This window comes from Chinchilla lanigera, unplaced genomic scaffold (genome assembly GCF_000276665.1).
Source record: "Chinchilla lanigera isolate Chin_1 unplaced genomic scaffold, ChiLan1.0 scaffold00037, whole genome shotgun sequence".
NCBI classification, from domain to species: Eukaryota; Metazoa; Chordata; class Mammalia; order Rodentia; family Chinchillidae; genus Chinchilla; species Chinchilla lanigera.
In genome coordinates this window covers 11,297,776-11,317,554 of record NW_004955438.1, presented here as the reverse complement: position 1 = coordinate 11,317,554, position 19,779 = coordinate 11,297,776, and the positions used below count along the sequence as shown (strand labels likewise).

General features: G+C 36.8%; 1 protein-coding gene across 1 annotated transcript in view; it reads left to right on the top strand.

Annotated features, from left to right (window-relative positions):
• Positions 1-19,779, top strand: part of Eml5 (echinoderm microtubule associated protein like 5) — a gene marked incomplete at its 5' end in the record, with an annotated part of 141,087 nt that overhangs the window by 49,442 nt on the left and 71,866 nt on the right. Inside the window, 8 exon segments of the mRNA XM_013517167.1 lie at positions 4,929-5,096; positions 5,771-5,877; positions 6,311-6,429; positions 7,544-7,730; positions 10,138-10,243; positions 12,175-12,268; positions 13,369-13,469; positions 19,256-19,458. Coding sequence (XP_013372621.1) covers positions 4,929-5,096; positions 5,771-5,877; positions 6,311-6,429; positions 7,544-7,730; positions 10,138-10,243; positions 12,175-12,268; positions 13,369-13,469; positions 19,256-19,458 — 1,085 coding nt within the window.

Sequence of the window (19,779 nt, the reverse complement as noted above, 5' to 3'; positions counted from 1 at the left end):
CAAGCAGGAGTAACTATTCTCATTTCAGACAAAGTGGACCTCATGCCAAAAGTGATCAGAGTGGGGCTGGGGATTTAGCTCAGTGGCAAAAGCGCCTGCCTGGCAAGCGCAAGGTCATGAGTTCGGTTCCTGGTACCAGAGAAAAACAAAAAAAAATAAAAGTGATCAGAAAAGATAAGGTCACTATATATTGGTTAAAGGAGCAATTCAACAGGAAGATGTAACAGTAATAAATATATTGCACCAAATGTCAGTTCACCAGTTTCATAAAAATACTGGACATAAAAGTACACAGATACCAATAAACTCATAGTGGGAGACTTCAGTACCCACTCTCACAAGGAGGTCAACCAGAAAAGAAAATAAATAACAGAGTTGAATCATACCTCAAATGAGTGTAACCAATAACTACAGAGTATTTGATCCAAAAATAACAGAGGACACATTTTTTTCTACAGAACATGGAACTTTATCCAAAATAGAACATACCTTAGACCATGAAGCTTGCTTAAATAAATATAAAATAATTGAAATAATCTCTTACATATGATTAGATCACAGCAGAATGAAAATAGAAATTGACATCAGTTGAAACTGAAGAAACTGTGCCAACAGGGAGATTAATAGTACACTCATAATCATTGGGTCACAGAAGACATCAGGAAAGAATTGAAAAAGTTTCTAGACTCATAGCAATGGCAGTATAACATACCGTTAAAAAGTGTTAAAGGGAAATTTATAGCTGTGAATACCTATTAAAAAAACAGGACAACTCCAAATAAATAACCTAATGATTCATCTCAAAGTCGTAGAAAAATAAGAGTCAGAATGGAAATTCATGAAATTGAAACTGAAATACATTACAAAGCATCCGTGAATCAAACCTTAGCCAAACACCAAAAGAAGGAAAGAATGAACTCCGTGAAGTTAGAAAGGGGAAATCACAGTGGGCATCACCAAACCTCAGAGCACTATATGAAACTGTTTCAAAATCTTATATTCCAGTAAATTGGAGAACCTGAAAGAAATGAGTGTATTTCTAGACACATATGAGTTACCAAGGTTGAACAAGGAAGATAGTAAAACACTGAATGGACCAATTACAGGGAATTAAATAAAGACAGTAATAAAAACCCACCAAGTAAGAAGTGCCCAGGACCCAATGAATTTGCCACTGAATTTTGCTAGAACACCAGAGAACTGACATCACTACTTCTCAAACTCAATGAAATTGAAAAGGAAAAACTACTGGCAAACTCATTCCTGGAAACCGGTCTTACCCTACTACCAAAATCAAGCAAGGACTCAACAAAAAAAAGGAAAGAGCAGGCCAAGTTCCTCAAAGAACATAGATGAAAACACCCTCGAGATACTTCAGCCAGATGTGGTGGCACATGCCTGTAACCCCAGCACTCTGGAGGCTGAGGCAGGAGAATCGCTGTGAGTGAGGCCAGTGTGGACTGCATAGTGAAACCCTGTCTCAAGAAAAAAAAAAACTTGAAAAAAAATGTAAGAAATGATTAAAAAGATCAAACATCACAACCAAGTCAGTTTATCCGAGTAGTGCCAGTATGGTTCAGTATATGTAAATTAATAAATATGCCACATAAACAGAAGAAATCACATGACCATCTCAGGTGCAGAAAGAGGTTTTAACAAAAATCCAACATCTATTTATAATATCCCCGACAGAAATTGGTACAGAAAGACCTTACCTCCAACTGATAAAACCCATATATGACAAATTCACTATCAACATCATACTAAATGGGGAAAAACTGAAAGCATTGTCTAAAATCAGGAACAAGACAAGGGTATCTCATGTAACCATTGCTGTTCAACATTTGGTACTTTAGACAGAGCAATCAGAAAAGGAAATAGAGATACAATAGGAAAGAAGTCAAACTTATTTGTAGATGACATGTTCCTTTATATAGAGGACCCCCTAATAAAAACCCACAAGAATCTTAGAATTAGTAAACAGATTGAGCAAGGTGGCAGGATACAAAATACACAAAATCAGTTGTTTTCCTCTATACCAACAATGAGTCTACCAGGAAAGAAATCAGGAAAACGGTCTCATTCACAATAGCTTTAAGGAAAAAAACAAACAAACAAACAAACAAAAAAAACCCTAGCTATTAATTTAACCATGGAAATGAAAGCCTTCTCTGTAACAAAAACTGTAGTACTCTGCAAAAAATATATTGAAGAGGCCATCAGAAAATAGAACCAATGCCTTGCTCCTGGGTAGGCAGAACCAGTATTGTGAAAGTGGGCATATTTTTTATATAGATTTAATGTAGTTCATACCAAAATACCAATGGCATTCTTCACAGAACTATGCAAAACAACCCAGTATTAGAAGACTCCTAGAATAGCTAAAGCATCCTGGGTGTTCCAGAATTGCTAACATAATTTGAACACCAGCAGAACACGAGGTGTCACAGTCCTAGGCCTTAAGATATATTACAAACCTACAGGGATATAATAAGCATGGTACCAGGATAGAGAGTGACATACGGATCCATGGAGGATGAAGATGCAGAAACAACCGAGACAGCCATTTGATTTTCAGCAAAGGAGCCAAAAACACACACCAGAGAAAGTGCAGCTGTTTTTAACAAGTGCTGTGGGAAAATGGTTATCCACGTGAATAAATCTAGAAGAATAACTCTAGACTCCCTTCCCTCACCCTATAGTAAAATCAAATCCAAATAGGCCAAGGCCTAAAAATAAAAACAAAAACACTGAATCTGCTGGCAGACAAAATTCTTGAACATACAGGCATAGGCAAGGATTTTATGAACAGAGCGCTGTTTGCTCAAGAAATAACAGCAAGAGAGTTATATCACATTCAAAAACTCACAGCAAAGGCAACAACAGAATGAAGAGACAACCTACAGAATGGGGACATTCTTTGTTTTGCCAGATACTCTTTGAACAGAAGACTAATATCAAAATTATATAAAGAACTAAGATAAAATTAGCCCTTCCAAAGTAAAATACATAGTTAAGGGCTGGGAATATAGCTCAATGGCACAAGCACCTGCCTGCCAAATGCAAGGTCCTGAGTTCGATTCCCAGTACAAAAAAAAAAAATGCATAGTCAAAAATGGGCAGTTGAAATAGACTTTTCTTTGAAGAAATACAAATGGCCAACAAATATATGAAAAAAAATTGAGCACCTTTGGTAGCTATCCAATTTCAAGTCAGAACAACACTGAAATTCCACCTTATTCCAAAAAAAATGGCTATCATCAAGAACTCAAAAAACAACAAATGCTGGTGAAGTTATAAGGAAAGGGGAATCTTCTGTATTGTTGGTGAATGTAAACTAGTGTAACTATTACAGAAAAAATCAGTATGCAGATTCCTCAAAAAACTAAAAATAGAAATTCCATTTGACCCAGTGAGGTAAAACCTCTGGGGTCGAGGGACCTGGGCCCGTGGTAAGCAGCGACGGTGAACAAAGAGGACACGGGAGATCAGGCTGAATGGCGCAGATCCACTTTATTGCGGAAGTACCAGGCGTTTTATTGAGCAGGCTAGAGGTGTGGCAATGGAGGCGGGCTAGGGGCGTGGTTTGGAGGCGGTACTTTTGGCCGGGGGCTGTGTGGAAGTAAGAGGTCACAGCCTAGGCAGGGCGACTCACTCGGTGTGCTGAGGACGTGACGAGTACGAGTTTGCTCAGACCCGCTCCTCTGCCACGGCCGTCAACCAGACCTCTGGACTCCTTTTTCCCACAACCCAGCTGTACCTCTTCTAGCTCTCTTGCGAAAGAATAAAGTCCATATCACAGTGATACATGCATACCCATGTTTATAGCAGTGCAACTCATAATAATTACACTTTCAGTTTCTCACACCAGAGAGACAATGCCATATTTACACATTTTTGTCCAGTTTGTTTCACTTAAGAGTATGGTCTCAAGGACCATCCACATTTTCTCTAGTTTGTCCTTTTTATGACTGAGTACTATTGCAGTTTAAAAAACAGCCACATCTTTTTTATCCATTCATCATGGGTATTTGGGTTATTTCCAAGATTTAGTAGCTATTACAAACTGTGCTGCTATAAACTAGTACCTAGAACATATATAAAGTATGAAAAAATCAAGTCCCCCAAATTTTAAAGACCCAATCCAAAAATGGCCATCTGAGATGAATACACACTTCCCAGATGAAGAAGTAGAAAAGGCAAATAAATATATGAAAAAGTGTTCAACATCACTGCCCATTAGAGAGATGCAAATTAAAAGAACACTGAGATTCTATCTCGTTTGAGAAAGAGTGGCTATTATGAAGAAATCAACAACATGCTGGTAGGGATGTGGGGTAAAAAGAACCCTTCTCCACTTTTGGTGCAAGTGTAGACTGGTGCAACCACTGTGGAAATCAGTTTGGAGACTCCTCAAAAAATTAGGACTAGAGGTTCCATTTCACCTAGCTATCCCTCTTGTTGGTATCTTCCTGAATGAATTAAAAGCATCATACCATAGCAGTATATGCACACACACGTTGATTTAAAATTTCAAAGGATCCTCTGGGTTCTTGGATGACCAATAGTGTGGGTAGATGTAGTTAGATCAGTTCTTTGAATTTCACATAGGACCAACAGCCTCAGACCGAAATGTTCAACTATATTAATATCAAAGTGGTTGATCCCTGGGCTTTTCTCCAGGCAGTAAGATATTGCCTCATACTTTCTCATTTTGTACCTAATTCTGTATCAGTAACGCAAATGTTTGCATCTCTTGGTATCAGTTTGTCATTCAGCCAGTTTTCTAATCAGCATTTTTCCATTTGTTCATAATTAAGGTAATAAAAAGACAGTACAGTGCTTCATGTATTGAAACTGCTTTTTGAAGTAGTGTTTTTGTGTGTTGGCATTTTTTTTATCAATTTAAAGATACATTTTTGTTATAGGGGCCAAGTTCAAAAAATATTTTGGCCACTCAGCTCATGTAACTAATGTCAGATGGTCACATGATTATCAGTGGGTCATTTCTATTGGTGGAGCAGATCACTCTGTCTTTCAGTGGAAATTTATTCCTGAAAGAAAACTAAAAGATGCGCTTCACATAGCACCCCAAGGTGAGTAGTATGCACCACTTAAATCAGGTAACTCTTCAGCAGTTCCAAAATAAGAGTTTTATAATTGAAGGGTAACTTCAGAAATTAACAGTGTAGTTTGTTATTAGCAGACATGTCTAATTGATTAGGTCCATCTCTTTGAAGTCAGATGTTACAGAGTAGAATACAAAGTACTTTTGGTTGCAGTTTAATGTGGTAGATTGCAGTTTAATCTGAAAGATAATCAAATGGTGAGTGAAGAACTAGTTACATTAGCAAAACAAATATGTAATGTATCCTCTGGGAGATGGGTATCTAGATTTCATCTATGTTTTTTAACAAAAATTATCTAATGTCAATTTATTTGTTACGTATAGTACTTTTTAGCTATTTTCATGTTAATTGTAGATTATATTCACTTATATTTGCACAGACATTTAAATTTGATGTAGCAGTCATTGGGGAGCCAGTGAAGGGACTTAAAGGAGCTATTGAGTGCAGTGAGTGGAGAGGAAGATTATCTGTAGTACAGTTTACTGACATCTGTGTCACTTGAATAGGTAATTTCATTTGATTGTTTTATGGCTTGTCTCCATGTCAGCTGAAATATTCAGCTCTTAATCATTAATTTCACAGTGTGGTTTGAAAAATGAATCTTAGCTAAACAAATGGTATCGCATTTTTTAAAATTACAGAAAGTCTGGCTGACTCCAACAGTGATGAATCAGATTCAGATATGTCTGATGTTCCAGAACTGGATTCTGAAATTGAACAAGAGACACAGCTCACCTACCATCGGCAGGTAATTATCACACAATTTTTCCCTGAAAAGTTTACTTTCTTCATCTTGCTCCCTGCCCTTATCTACTGTATCTTTTGTGTCTTTATTCCAAAGCAGTACCTTTCTTTGACTCTTACCCCTTTAACATTAAAGCACATCTGTATAAAGTGTTCTTTTATGTTTCATATACAAAGTATGTTTGTATTGTTTTGTCTGTAGATTTCTGTTACACTATATACCCATTTATTTTCTGTGAAAGATTCTGTTATGAAATATAAAGATTCCTTGGAACACTAAGTGCATTTATCACTGTAATACAAGGAATAATTGAGTTTATTTTTTCAAAAAAGTTTTGGTAATGTACCTTCTTAATGAAAATATCTGCTACACCTGATTGACAGAACACCTTTGCTGATACACTTTCTAACAATATTCCTGCTTACATTTTTTAAAGGTTTACAAAGAAGATCTACCTCAGCTTAAAGAACAATGCAAAGAGAAACAAAAAAGTGCTACTTCTAAAAGAAGAGAACGGGCTCCAGGAAATAGTATTCGATTACACTTTGTTCACGGGTATAAAATAGCTGTCTTTCATTTATGTGTTTGGATTTTGGTTTACATTTCCTGGCTGTGTGACTTGGAACAAGTCACTGTCTCTCTGTGCTTCTGTTTCCCCATCTTTAAAATGGAGATAACGGTATCTACCTCAGAAAGTTCTCGTTAGGAGTAAGTAAGGCAGTGTTAGTGGTGACCTATAACATTGTCTGGCACACAAATGAGCACTATATAAATGTTTTTTAAATAAAAATAAATTTGTCGGGCCAGGCATATAGCTCAGTGGCATAAGCACCTGCCTGGCAAGCAAAACATCCTGAGTTCAATTTCTGGTAAAAAAAAAAAAAAAAAAAAAAAAATTTGTCGTAGAAAAGTATGCTATTTATGGAAATGGACATTTTGTCTTTTTGAAAATGTAAAAGGTAATCATTTCCCCCTAATGTGTCAGTTTGCAATGATATGAATTGTTTTTGCCTGAACATTTTGGATTTTATGTTCTAATTTCAGGAAAATACAGTTTCTGGATTATTGTAGACTGTCTCGCAATACACGTTTCACAATTCAGCTTGGCATCAACAGGCTCTCCATTTGGGCTCTTTTATCTCTCCCTTAGCACTCACTTTTTTACCAGGTGGATAAAACTTTCCAGGAAGCTGAAGAAAGATTTATTTATTGAGAGTATTTTCTGTCTATTTAGTTCTATTTAAGGCAACTGTTTTTCTTTCATAGTATGCAGATTTAATATTATATTTATGCAAATAGTAGTATAGTAGCTATCAACTACTGATATATATATACTACAATGGTTAGGGTCAGTGTTGACCTTAAGAGGAAGTTTGATTCAGTTCTTGTCCAACTCAGTTTGTGACCGGAAATGTGGAAAGAATCAATTTGTGAACCAAGGTACCACTGTACCTTGATTTTTTTTCACTCAGTGTTATGGCTTGAATTTAGTTATTGGTAATAAAAAACAGCTCATAAAAATTATAGGAATTAAAATTAGTGTTTTCTTTTAATTGTTTAGTATCCCTTAAAATGGCAGTGGACTCAAAAAGTGTATACTTCTCTGTATATTTCTGTCTTAGTCAAAAAAGACGAAGATTAATTGTATGTGATTTGTTTTCTATGTTAGTTACAGAGGTTATGACTGTCGAAGTAATCTGTTCTATACTCAAATTGGTGAAATTGTGTACCACGTGGCAGCAGTCGGTGTCATTTATAATCGGCAACAGAACACACAGCGTTTTTACTTGGGTCACGATGACGATATTCTCTGTCTGGCTATTCATCCTTTGAAAGACTATGTGGCAACAGGCCAGGTAAGTTCTTTCTCTTTTTCCTTTTTTTGGAACCAGGACTCAAACTCAGGACCTCACACTTGCCAATCAGGCCCCATGCTGCTGAGCTATATTCCCAGCCCCAGGTAAGTTCCTTTAAAAGGTTATGTGACAGTAAGCTCGGTAGATTCCATCTTTGAGTATCATGTTACCTTAGCCCTAGGAAAACGTAGAGTTATCCTGAATGGTATTTTATTTTCCTATTATAAATAAAGTTGACCCCATTTTGTTTCCTACAGCTTTCCTTATAGTTTTATTGTTTTAATTATATTTTAATTTGAAATTAAGAGATTTGGCTTGTTTTCTTTCATAAAGATATATACTTTTTATAATGTGTGAGTAAAATTCATTGAAAACATAAAGCTTAGAAATCTTTTCTTGAGGTTCCTAAAATAGTATAGTTTTTTTAGCAAATACTCTACCATGTTTTATATTTTGCAGTCATCGTGTCCAATAGTTCAGTGTGAACATACTGATACAGCACTGAGCAGCAGCCACTGCTGCAGCTGTTTCTTCTTTCTTTCTTTCTTTCTTTCTTTCTTTCTTTCTTTCTTTTTCTTTCTTCTCCTCCCTCCTCTTCCTTTCCCCTTTCTTCTCCTGTGCCTTCGTCCCTCCCATCCCCCCCTGCTCCTTCCCCTCCTCTACGTCCACTTCTCCTCCTCAGAATTGAACCAAGGGCCTTTGCACTGAGCTACCTTAGTAGGATTTGGGGAGGATTTGTTTTATTTAACCACTGAAACTATGAAAATTAGATACCTCCGGCAAAAAATGTAATGTAAGAGTAGCCTGAGAATTAAAGAGGGAATCTGGAGGAGGTTTGTAATTAAGTAATGTGAAGAAATTATGAAGGAAGCTCATAGTGAGAGGCAAGGAGACTACAGAACAAGTCAAAAGTGGCATTATAAAATCATCCACAGTGTCAAAACTTGCAGAAGTTGAATAAAAAAGAAAATTTAAAAGTCGTATTTAAATAAAACATGCTCTTGCTCCAAAGGAAATAAGAGTTTATCATGAACCAAATTTGAATGGCTGTGGCCCAGGAACACAGATTTGAGTTACCGTATGACATGTTCCACTGTGGAAGAGGCTCCATCAACTTTCATAGTCAAAAGAACAAAAGAAACTCATAAATCAGTGCATTTACCAAATACTGTACATTGGTGGTGGTCTGAGGTTGGTGGGCTACAGCAGAGCGCGGAAGTTCTTCCTTAGGTTTCAAATGCAAAATTTTTAGCTTTAGGGTGGGTAGAAGCTAGAACTCTGCTAAGGTTAATAGTACATTCCAAAATTTTACGTAGCGGTCATGACAATGTTAAGTCATATACCAAGGTTGGTAGCAAATGACTGTTAAAAGAGACTAATGATATGCAAAGTTAATCTTAGAGAAAGGGATTACTTGAATCTTGAGAAATAATAAGAATGGGTAGATTGCTTGTCCATAAGTAAATATCATAAGTCAGCTGTGTTATTCGGATTTCCATTGCTGTGATGCAGTACTTCAAATAAAGTTAAAGATGAAAAATTTTATTTTGACTCATGGTTTCAGAATCTTCAGTCCATGGTCACTTTGCCCCGTTGCCTTTGGGCCTGTGATGATGGTAGGGAATGTGTGGCAGAAGACTCACTTCCAGGTGACCAAGAGGCAGGAAAAGAGAGAAGAAAGTGCCCATGGTCCTAATATCCCCTTCAAGGGCATACTCTCAGTGGACTGATTTCCTCCCGTAGCCCCACCACCTACCTAAATACCCTAGACCAGTGTATAACCCTTTAATACATGGGGGAGAGCACGTTAGATCCAAACCATAGCACCATGCTAAAAGAAACTTACAGAGTACTGCACTGTTTATTTAGAGTTTCACTTAGTGCTTGGAGTTTTAGCACCTTCTCAAGTTTTCCTTACACTATTATCCTAGTCTATAATGTGTTTGTTTCTATTTATCTTAGTAGTGCATTAACATCCTTTCATGAAGTCTTTCATCTACAATCTTTTTATTTTCATTAAGTACATATTGCAAAGTATTTATTTAGTTGAAAATACTCTATTTTCCCAGGAATTTGCAAAAGTTATCTGCATACCTTAGCATTTATTGTGTCTAGCACAGAAATCCTGCAGTAATAGTGCTTAGTAAGCATTTATTATCTTGAGTGACGACATCTAGGATAAGATTTAGAAGTCACGTAGTTTTAGAATATTCCTAGAAATGTTGAGCCTACTGTCATTAGCTTTTGAACGAATGTGAAGAAAAATATCAGTCATGAATACAATCTGCTTTATTTTTTGGATAAATTTCTGTAGAAAATAAAGGCTGTAAAATCTCATTTTATTTCATTCTGACAGATATAAAAGATAATTTAGTTGTATAAAATGACTTTTAAAATTCTATTTCAGGTAGGGAGGGATCCCTCAATTCACATATGGGATACAGAGACCATTAAACCTTTGTCAATATTAAAGGGCTACCACCAATATGGTGTCTGTGCTGTTGATTTCTCAGGTAAGGCTATTTTCTGTCTCAATAAGAATGATCAAAATACAGAGGTAACATACAGCACTTTAAGTAAATCAGCTTTACCCAAACTTGTGATTTAGCTATGACCTTCATGATTTTTATTGAATGTGTATACTGTTAATCTAATAAAACAGTGATGAAAGTGTGGCTAGTTTATAATTATAATTTAATGACTATAATTTTAATGCCATTTAAAATTTGCATATTTCTATTAAAAGATGTTTTCAGCAAAACAGCTGAAATTATCTCAGGTGTATTAGTAATATATAACTTCCCTTTGGACAAATTTTGATTTCATTTAATGCTTTATACCTGCAAAGTAAACTTTGAGGAGTGCTTGTGGTAGAAATTTAAAAATGAAAGATGGGAAAACTGAAATATTTGTTTTAGACATTTCTATAAAATGACAATTTCAGGCCATCTTACAATTTCATATCGTGCTAGCATTTTGCTTTCTATCTAAAAGTTTAACAACTACGGGTAGGTCTGTCATGAAAGCTAGGGGGTTGGTTGGGAAGAGGGAAGGAAATACCAATAGTAGAGAATTCTGTATGAAGGAACATTAAATTCATGCTCTTTGAAGTGTTCTGAAGTGATGAGTTATTAGTATGATTTGGGAGAAATACGTACTTTCGAGAATACAGATGGCCAAGAAACAAAATGGATAGCAAGTGAAGTGAGGTAGCCATAAAAAGACTCCTAGTTTTAGAGCAACTAATTAAGCTTTGTGCAAACTGTGGCAGAGTGGAAAACAGTTTTTGTGGTCTGAGCTTCATGACCTGTAAATACACACACACCTGTCGGCATGCCTCAAGGAGTCATCTATATATTCATTACTTGTTGCTTGATAGTAGTAACAACTAGAATAACTGACCTTCACTGAAAGCAAGCTCAGTGACAGTATGTTGTTTTAACCTGCATGCTTTTCCTGTGATTGACTTTTTATAATCGATGGCTTCTTATGTCACAACAGAGCTCTTATGGTGAATTTAATTAAAGTAAATCTCTTCCTCTGCTTTAAATTTTTCTTTTCTCATTTATTCTGCACATATAATTTACCTACATAATTGACCCATAATGATTTTACTCATTTAATGGGATGTAGGGTGATGTTTTGATGTATGTATTATAAAATAGTCGATTTATGGTAGTAAGCATATTTATCACTTTATATGTTTATCATTGTCCCTCCCTTTCCTGTCCCAACCTGGTAAAGTAGACAGGGTCAGATGAGAGGACAGCAACTATGTTTACAGGATTCAAGAAACCATTGTTCCTCGCATCCTTATAAATCTGATTCTTTTTATGACTGTGTGCAATGCCTAACATTTATCACTATTTTTTAAAATTTTGGACCAAGGATATACTTCAGTGGCACAAGAGCCTGCCTGGCAAGTACAAGGGTACTGAGTTCAATTCCTGGTACAAAAAAAAAAATGAAAATTTTAAATACAGTGCTGTAGCATATTAGTTCATCTTTAATTTCTGTAATAGTATACCTCAAGCTGAGTACTTATTTGAAAATTAATTTATTCAGCTCACAGTTTGGGAAGGTGAAAAATGTTCAAGTCTCATGGCCCCATTGGTTCTGCCTCTGGTGACAGCTTCTTTGGCTGTGTCAGGACATGATGGATGGGTACCAGGAGGAGAGAGCATGTAAATGCCCGTTACCATGGAACTGGCTCTGAGAGACCAGCATCATTCCCGTCTGAGGGAAGAGACTTCATTGATCATAATCACCTTACATTAGGCCTTTTAAAAGTTCTGCTACCTCAATACTACCACACCAAAGATTCCAGCACCTGAAACTTGGGAGAAAAACCACATTCAAATGAGAATATGTGCCTTTAGAATATGTGCGGAATATCTTCTGTGTTGTGAATCTGAGTGGTCACAGTGCATCTCTGATTTCACAGCTGATGGGAAACGTTTGGCTTCCGCTGGAATAGATGATAGCCACACTATCGTGCTTTGGGACTGGAGGAAAGGAGAGAAACTTTCAATGGCAAGGTGTGGAAAAAACTTAATGTCAGAATGCTAGAATTCCTTAGGACTTAAAAGTTTTTTCATTAAAGCAATTTTGAAATGTTAATATGTAACTTTTTATTGCTGCCTTTTGTATTACTGTTGAATGACTAAATAATGTAATCATGGTAAAACATGAATGAGTACATCATTTCTTTATAGTTTTACCCCTTGTGGGCCCACTGTTTAAATAACTATATTATATAAATAACTGTATTATGACATTGGAAGTAACTGTTGTCTCAGTTGTCCACTTACAGAGTGAACTCTATATGCTAGCTATTGTATGGCAATTGGAGAGCATGCTAAATTGCTTATATTGTGTATTTAAGTGAAAAAGGGTACTTATCACAAAGAAGTTATAGGTTTTTTTGTTATACTTTTCATTTCTAAATTTTCTACAATGGGCACATACTATTTATATAATAAAAACTATTAATAGTGCTAGTCGTCAGGCTACTTTTTATATTTATTACTTAAAGTGAGATATTAAAGCATTTAAAATGTACATAAGTGCTTTTGCATACTGCATAGATTATGCCCAAGTAAATGGAACTTTATGGTTGGAAAGGCTGTATTAAATTGTAAGGAAAAAAAATAAATAAATAAATAAATTGTAAGGAAGATGGGCGTGGTGGCATATGCCTGTAATCCCAGCACTTGGAAGGCTGAGGCAGGAGGATTGCTGTGAGTGCAAGGCCAGCCTGGGCTACATAGTGAAACCCTGTTGCAAAAAAGATGTAAATAAATAAAAAATAAACTGTAAAGAAGTATTATAAATAATTTCTTTAACTCATTTATCCCACAAACGGTATCCCCTATGCACAGTATAGGGGCTGCTATATTAGAAATCCAGAAGTTCAGTTTTCATTGTTCCCCTCCTTTGAGAATCTGTTGAACAGAGCTAACATATAAGAATAATGATAAAAAATCAAATTATTTTTTTAAAAATTACATGATTTCACAACCCAAACCTAAGAGACAAGTGGGAAACAGATACTCAGTAAATGGTAGTATTCATGAAGCCATATGTTGCTTAGGATGTATTTATCTTCAGAACTAAAACATTTTGGCATTTATTTCAGAGGAAGTAAAGATAAGATTTTTGTTGTAAAGATGAACCCCTATGTGCCTGATAAACTAATTACAGCTGGAATTAAACACATGAAATTCTGGCGTAGAGCAGGTAAGGAAGTGTTTCCTTTTACTCCTTTGAAGTTTAAGACATTTAATGAAAGCACAATGTGGTGTCCTAGACCAGATCCTGGAACAGGCCAGGGACCTTGGTAGAAAAATTGGTGAAGTTTGGAGTTCAGTTAGTAGTTATAGGCAAAAAATGGCGATTTTTTTAGTTTTGACAAAGCAGTTATGGTAATATAAGGTGTTTACATTAGGGGAAACTGGATGGAAAGGTAAGGTATATCGGAACACTGCATTATCTTTGCATCCTTTCTGGAAATCTAAAATTCCTCAAAATAAGTTTATTTGTGATTTACTGTTGTCTTGGTACATTTTAAGCAAAGATTTATTTAAGTAGTATTCATATTCACAAAAGGATTTAGCATATAAAATTAATCAGTTGATGTCCACATTCCTTCTGTTAAGACATATTTTATAGTCTTAGTTTAAACTTACATAAAAATTCTTCGTATGCCATAAGGTGATACAGAAGGGAAATGCTCTGTTGTCATTTGTAATGGGAATGTACAAATGTATTACAAGTTTTTATTAAGGCTTTCTATGTGCATTTCGGCCTTTCTCACTGCCAGAGTTCTGATCCATAGAGTTCATCAGCCAAATGGGAAATAAGTACTTAAACTTTTAAAATCTAGGTATTGTTTGCCTGACCCTCTAAATGCATAGTTTTAGGTCAGTGGTGGTGAACCTATGGCACGTGTGCTTGAGCCTGCTGTTATTACTGAAACCTTAAAAGGTTCGCCATTACTGTTTTAGGTAAATTAAGTTAAAGAAGATGATTTAGTTCTGGAGCTAAAACAGAGTGTCTTGCTATCTATCCCAGAACTAGACTTTAGGAATTGCAAGTTATGAATTATTAGTCTCTCCCTAAGGTACTCAAACTCTATTCCATGGGGGTTACAGGTAAGAAAACACTCACAGATTTTGAACGCAGTGACAACATGTTCTTATGTACTGGGAACATATTGTGTGGTGTGCATCATGAAAGCTATCAATTTTCTAAGCCAGGTGTGGCAAAACTTCTTTGGTAAATGGTCAGATAGTAAATATTTCTTTCATACCAAAGAACAAAATAAAAAACATTACATAAATACTTACAGAAAAAAGAGAAAATTTACTTTTAGGGTAACTTGCAGTAGGGAATAGGCCTGGCAGACTGAAGTGGGAGGGAAACCATGGTTAGCTGCACTCAAGCCGTGTGTCCCAGCGATGTCCTTCAGGAAAGCCCAGCCTTCTGAAGCTGAGCAGCGAGCCAAAGAGGACAGCTACTGAGATTCCACTTAGGTGCATGGCACTTGCTACTAGCCGAGTCCCCGACTTGTAGCTGTTGATCAGGTCAGGCTCTGAGCAGCGGCTAGTTGCAGCACAAATCAGGGAGGCCAGCGCCAACAGGTGGCTCCAGTAGTGGCTGCAGGTTTCGGCCCACATTCACTTGTCGTTGGCCCTGTTCTCGATGGATAATCTATGCTGTGCTGAAGTGCATTCCTTCCACTTGCACTGTGTAGCCCAGGCTGGCCTGGAACTGGTGATCTTCCTGCCTCAGCCTTGCAAGTGCTAGGATTACAAGCATGCACCATCATGCTCGGAAAAAATCCTCTTTCAATTCTATCCTCCAGTTGCTGATCAGTTCCTCTTCTTACCTGTATACTAAAGCACTCCAAATAGTTACATTTTCTCTTTGCAGTTTCTCTTTCTTTCTCCTGAGAGAAGTCTAACCTGGTTTGTTTGTTTGTTTCCCCTCATCACTCTACCCAGTTGCTTTTGAAAGGTCACCATTAACTGCCTGCTGTGTTAAGATGATCTGCTGAATACATATGTAATCTGACAGCTTTCCATCTTCTGTGCTACCACCCTAGTTCCTTACCTCCTTTATCAGTTAGCCAGATGAGTAAAATCGACTTTTTCCATCTACCCCTTCCTTTAATCTATTTTTAATCAAGAAGTCAAAACGAACCTTTTAGTAAATCATATGCCAGATCTTGTTATTCTACTACTCAAGTGTTTTCTGTCCTGTGTAGAGCAAAATTGACATCCTTACAATGGTCTGCACGACAGCCTCTGACTTTGCTGACCCCATCTCTCAGTATTGTTTTTACTTTCTTTCTTACTCCATACCAGTCTCACTGGTTGTTTCTTAAAGATTTCAGTCACATTCCTGCATTGAGACCTTTGCACTTGCTGCTGCTTCTCATGGAAACATATTCTAACACGGTTTCCTCTTGTGACTCCTAAAATTTTCGGTTTAGACACCACCATCTTAAGGAGTTTGTCTTTAACCACCCTTCTTAGAATGGACTCCTCTCATTGTCTGTTCCCTTACATTTTTTCCAAAGCACTCACCATCACCTAACATACTGTACGTTTTACTTAGTTGTCATGTTAATTGACTGCCTTTTACTGTGAAACTCCATAACAGTGGAGGTTTTTATTGTTTTGCTTGTTTACAGCTCTATTCCCAGTGCCTTGAATAGTTTGTTGCATTTGTATTTTTTGAGTAAATGAATAAATTCACTTGGAAAAATGGGCAAAAGATAGTAATAAAATGAGCAATAAGAAAAATGATCAAATTCAATCTTACAGAAATGCAAATTAAAACCACAATAAAATTTAGCTGGTATTTCACATTTCCTAGTCTGACAGTCCCTAGTGTTCCTGAAAGTGGGAAATAACAGAAACTCTTTTCACTGCTAGGGGAATGTAAGTTGGTATGTCAACTTCGGAGAAGGATTTGGAAGGAAACATTGATACCGCTCTTATTTATATGCTGTTTCTTTTTCACATTATCCTATGACTATTCCTAGGCATTCCTTGAGAAATTCTTGTACTTTATAGCAGAGACACTTATAAAAATGTTGAAAAGAGTATTATCTTCAATAGAAAAATCTTAGAAACAACTCAAATACTCATTAATAAGAAGTGGATAAACTGTAAAATGTCTGTTGTGCTTTGTGAGACACAATCACCAACACTCACAGTTTAAAGGAAGAATGGTTTATTTTGGCTCACAGTGACAGCACACCGTCAGCTTGCTCTAAGGCAGAAACCCGCATGGCAGAGCAGCATGGATGCCATATCAGGGCAACTCGGATGCAGAGTGAGAGAGAGGGCCTGGGGACTTTCAGGTCAATTATTCTGTTACCCAGACACTGTCCCTTTAATGGCAACTCTAGAGCTCTCATAATCACCTTTTAAAAGCTCTGCCTATGAACTAATGAGGCCTTTGGGGGACATTTTTGATCTAAGCTATAACATTCTGCCTCTGCTCATGTGTATCTCTGTAGTGTAAAATGTATTTAGTTCATCTCTAAGTCACCAAAACCTTTAATAGTTTCAGCATTGAAAAGTCCAAATCTGAAGTCTCTTCTGAGACTAAAGGGAACCCCTTTAAGTGTGAGCCCCTGTTTAAAAAAAAAAGTGAAACACTGTCAGTGTATAATGGCACAGGGTAAACATTCCTACGTTAAAAGGGAAAAATAGGACAGAAAGGGACCAAAACAAGACAGAAACCCAGCAGAGCAAAAATCTTATAGCTGGATGTTCAGTACCTGGGATAAAGATATAAACTTTAAACAGCCCATACAGCATTGTCAATGTCTATAGCTATATATCTTTCTTTAAAAAATGTCTCAAATTCCTGACTTCTCCAACTTTCTGCAGTCTCTACTGTAGTTTTGGCTTTACATTCATAACTTTATGCACTCTCCTCTCAGGGATACACTGCCCCACCTCTTGGTCCTTTTTTTATCTTGGTGGAATTTACTCTGATCCTACAATTCTTGTATTTTGCATACCCATAAAGCCAGTACTATGTGGGTGATGCCAAGGTCTGTTGCTAGCTCAGGCAATAGCTAGGACCCCTTGGATTATGGCTGTAGTAGTCTCCGAGTGCCTGGATCACTGAGCACTGTGAAACAAATCTCAGGGAATGAGTTTACAAGCAGGGTTCCCTGCAAGTCTCTTTTCAAATGAAAGCTTTAAAGTACTGTACAAATGAGTTTGTGCTGGGTGGATTTTGCAGATTATTGGAATGCACTCAAGGCATCTTTCCTATTGTCCCAATGTAGTTTTTTGTGTATTTTCTTTGCTTCCTTTTAATGTTAATCTTTCTAGTAACCAAGTTCTCCTGTTCCGAAATTTTACAGGCCCCAACTTCTTAAGGACTTTCTTTTTAGGGAAACTCAAAACTCTTAAAATCAGTCAGCTGTGCTGTTTGTTCTTGATTCTCAATGCATTACTGGATAAAAGCACCCGGTAGTTCCTATGCCACACCTTGAACACTGGCCTGCTTTGAAATTTTCTCTACCAAATTAATTAGTCTGCTGCCCTTAATCTTAGTCTCCCAGAGTCTCAGGACATGTGTTAGAGGTACATTTTTTTTTTTGCCAAAGCATCACACACATGGTCTGGAGTTCAGCTGCCAATGGAGCCCTTACTCTCAACTGCAACCTCTGGAGCCCAGTCTTCACCATCTTCATTGTTATGAGCATCTTGGTCTTCTGAGCTCTAACCGGGGCATTCATCTGGTTCACTGTATAACATTCTAGGGCTTTCCTGTTATCTGTAAACTCCTGTGAATCTGTTCTAAAGGCTTTTGAACCGTGTGGTCAGGTAGTCACAGCAGTTACTGCACTCCTGGTACCAAAAACTTAGTCACTTCTTTTATCACTGAAACATAATACCCAATACCCACAGTGTAAAGGAAGTTTTTATTTTGTCTCATGGATGTAGTCCCTAGTTGGCCACGCCAAGGCAGAGAACAGCATGACAGAGGAGCATGGTGCAGGAAAGCTGCTCATACGGAAGCCAGGAAGCAGCAGGAAAAGGGAGCTGAGAAGGGAGATAATACCTTTCCAGGTTACACCCCCAGTGACCGGCATCTTATGACCAGACCCTGCTCTTAGCATCAGCTACAGCACCCTCATTATTTAATTACCTTTTAAATGCCCAGCCTGTGGGCACATGAAGCATTTCAGGAACATTCCTGATCTAGTCTATAACAGTAGATACAGTGCTACCTCCACTCACAAACTTAATTCTTTCTGTAATTCTAGTTGCAAACTGAATTGGACGAGGACCAATGCAGATTTCTCCATAAGGTCAACATTGAACTAACCTAGCCATTTAATTTGATTCATTTCTCATCCTACTCAGTTTGTGACCAGAACTGTGGAAAGAATTAAGTTCGTGAACCAAGGTAGCACTGTATAAGGGAATGACACATAGTTATTAAAACAAGCTTTCTGTAGTTACACATCAACATATTTAAAAATCTATGACCCATCTTTGGTGAATAAAGTAACTTGCAGAAGAATGCATATAGGATATTAATTATAGAAAATTTTTAAAATATGAAAAATATGACACTTAAGAATTCATAAATATGTAATAAGATCAGAACAGTAGAGATAGAATTGACATAAGCTGTCAGTTGTTTTGGTATTTGTTTTTATAGTTTGATAGTAATATACAGGTGTTCATTTTTTTATCATACCTTTTTATATTCTTAAATATGTAATAAAAAATTTTGGGAAACATTATCTGAAATATTGTAGGTTGATTAAGACTGATTTAATCCATGTCTTGTTTATCCAAAAACCTATGGCCAAAAACCCACCATGCAGTGTTGCCCAAATCATTAATTCAAAACCCATATTTTTCTTGTTAGTTCTCCTGTTACATGCCATTCTGTTTAAATAACAGTAGAAAAGAAAATGCACTTCCTTATAATTATCTGAATTTTGAAAGTGGTAATTTATAATATTTTTTATGAATTAGGGGGAGGATTAATTGGAAGAAAAGGCTACATAGGCACACTGGGGAAAAATGACACAATGATGTGTGCAGTGTATGGATGGACTGAAGAGATGACTTTTTCTGGAACATCCACAGGAGATGTGTGTATCTGGAGAGATGTCTTTCTTGTAAAAACAGTTAAAGCACATGATGGGCCAGTGTTCAGTATGCACGCACTGGAAAAAGTAAGTAACCTAAAGAGATTTTTAAATTAAATATAATCTCATTATGGAATATAGAGCAATTTCAGAAGTAAAGGAACAGTACCTTTCTCCTTGGTTTAGCTGCCCAATTATACTGTGAGCTGGATTTTTTGGGGATTTGCTTTGTTCCTTTCTTCAAACTCCAGAACACAGAATAATGTAGATCTTATGTGTAAAAGAAGTATAATATTTATTAAGCACTTATTTTGTGTGAGAAATTATGCTAGAGCATTACATTTAATCACCAAATGCTGGCGTGCATCAGGACCCCACCGCCCAAGCCCCAGGAACTTCTCTGGCTGC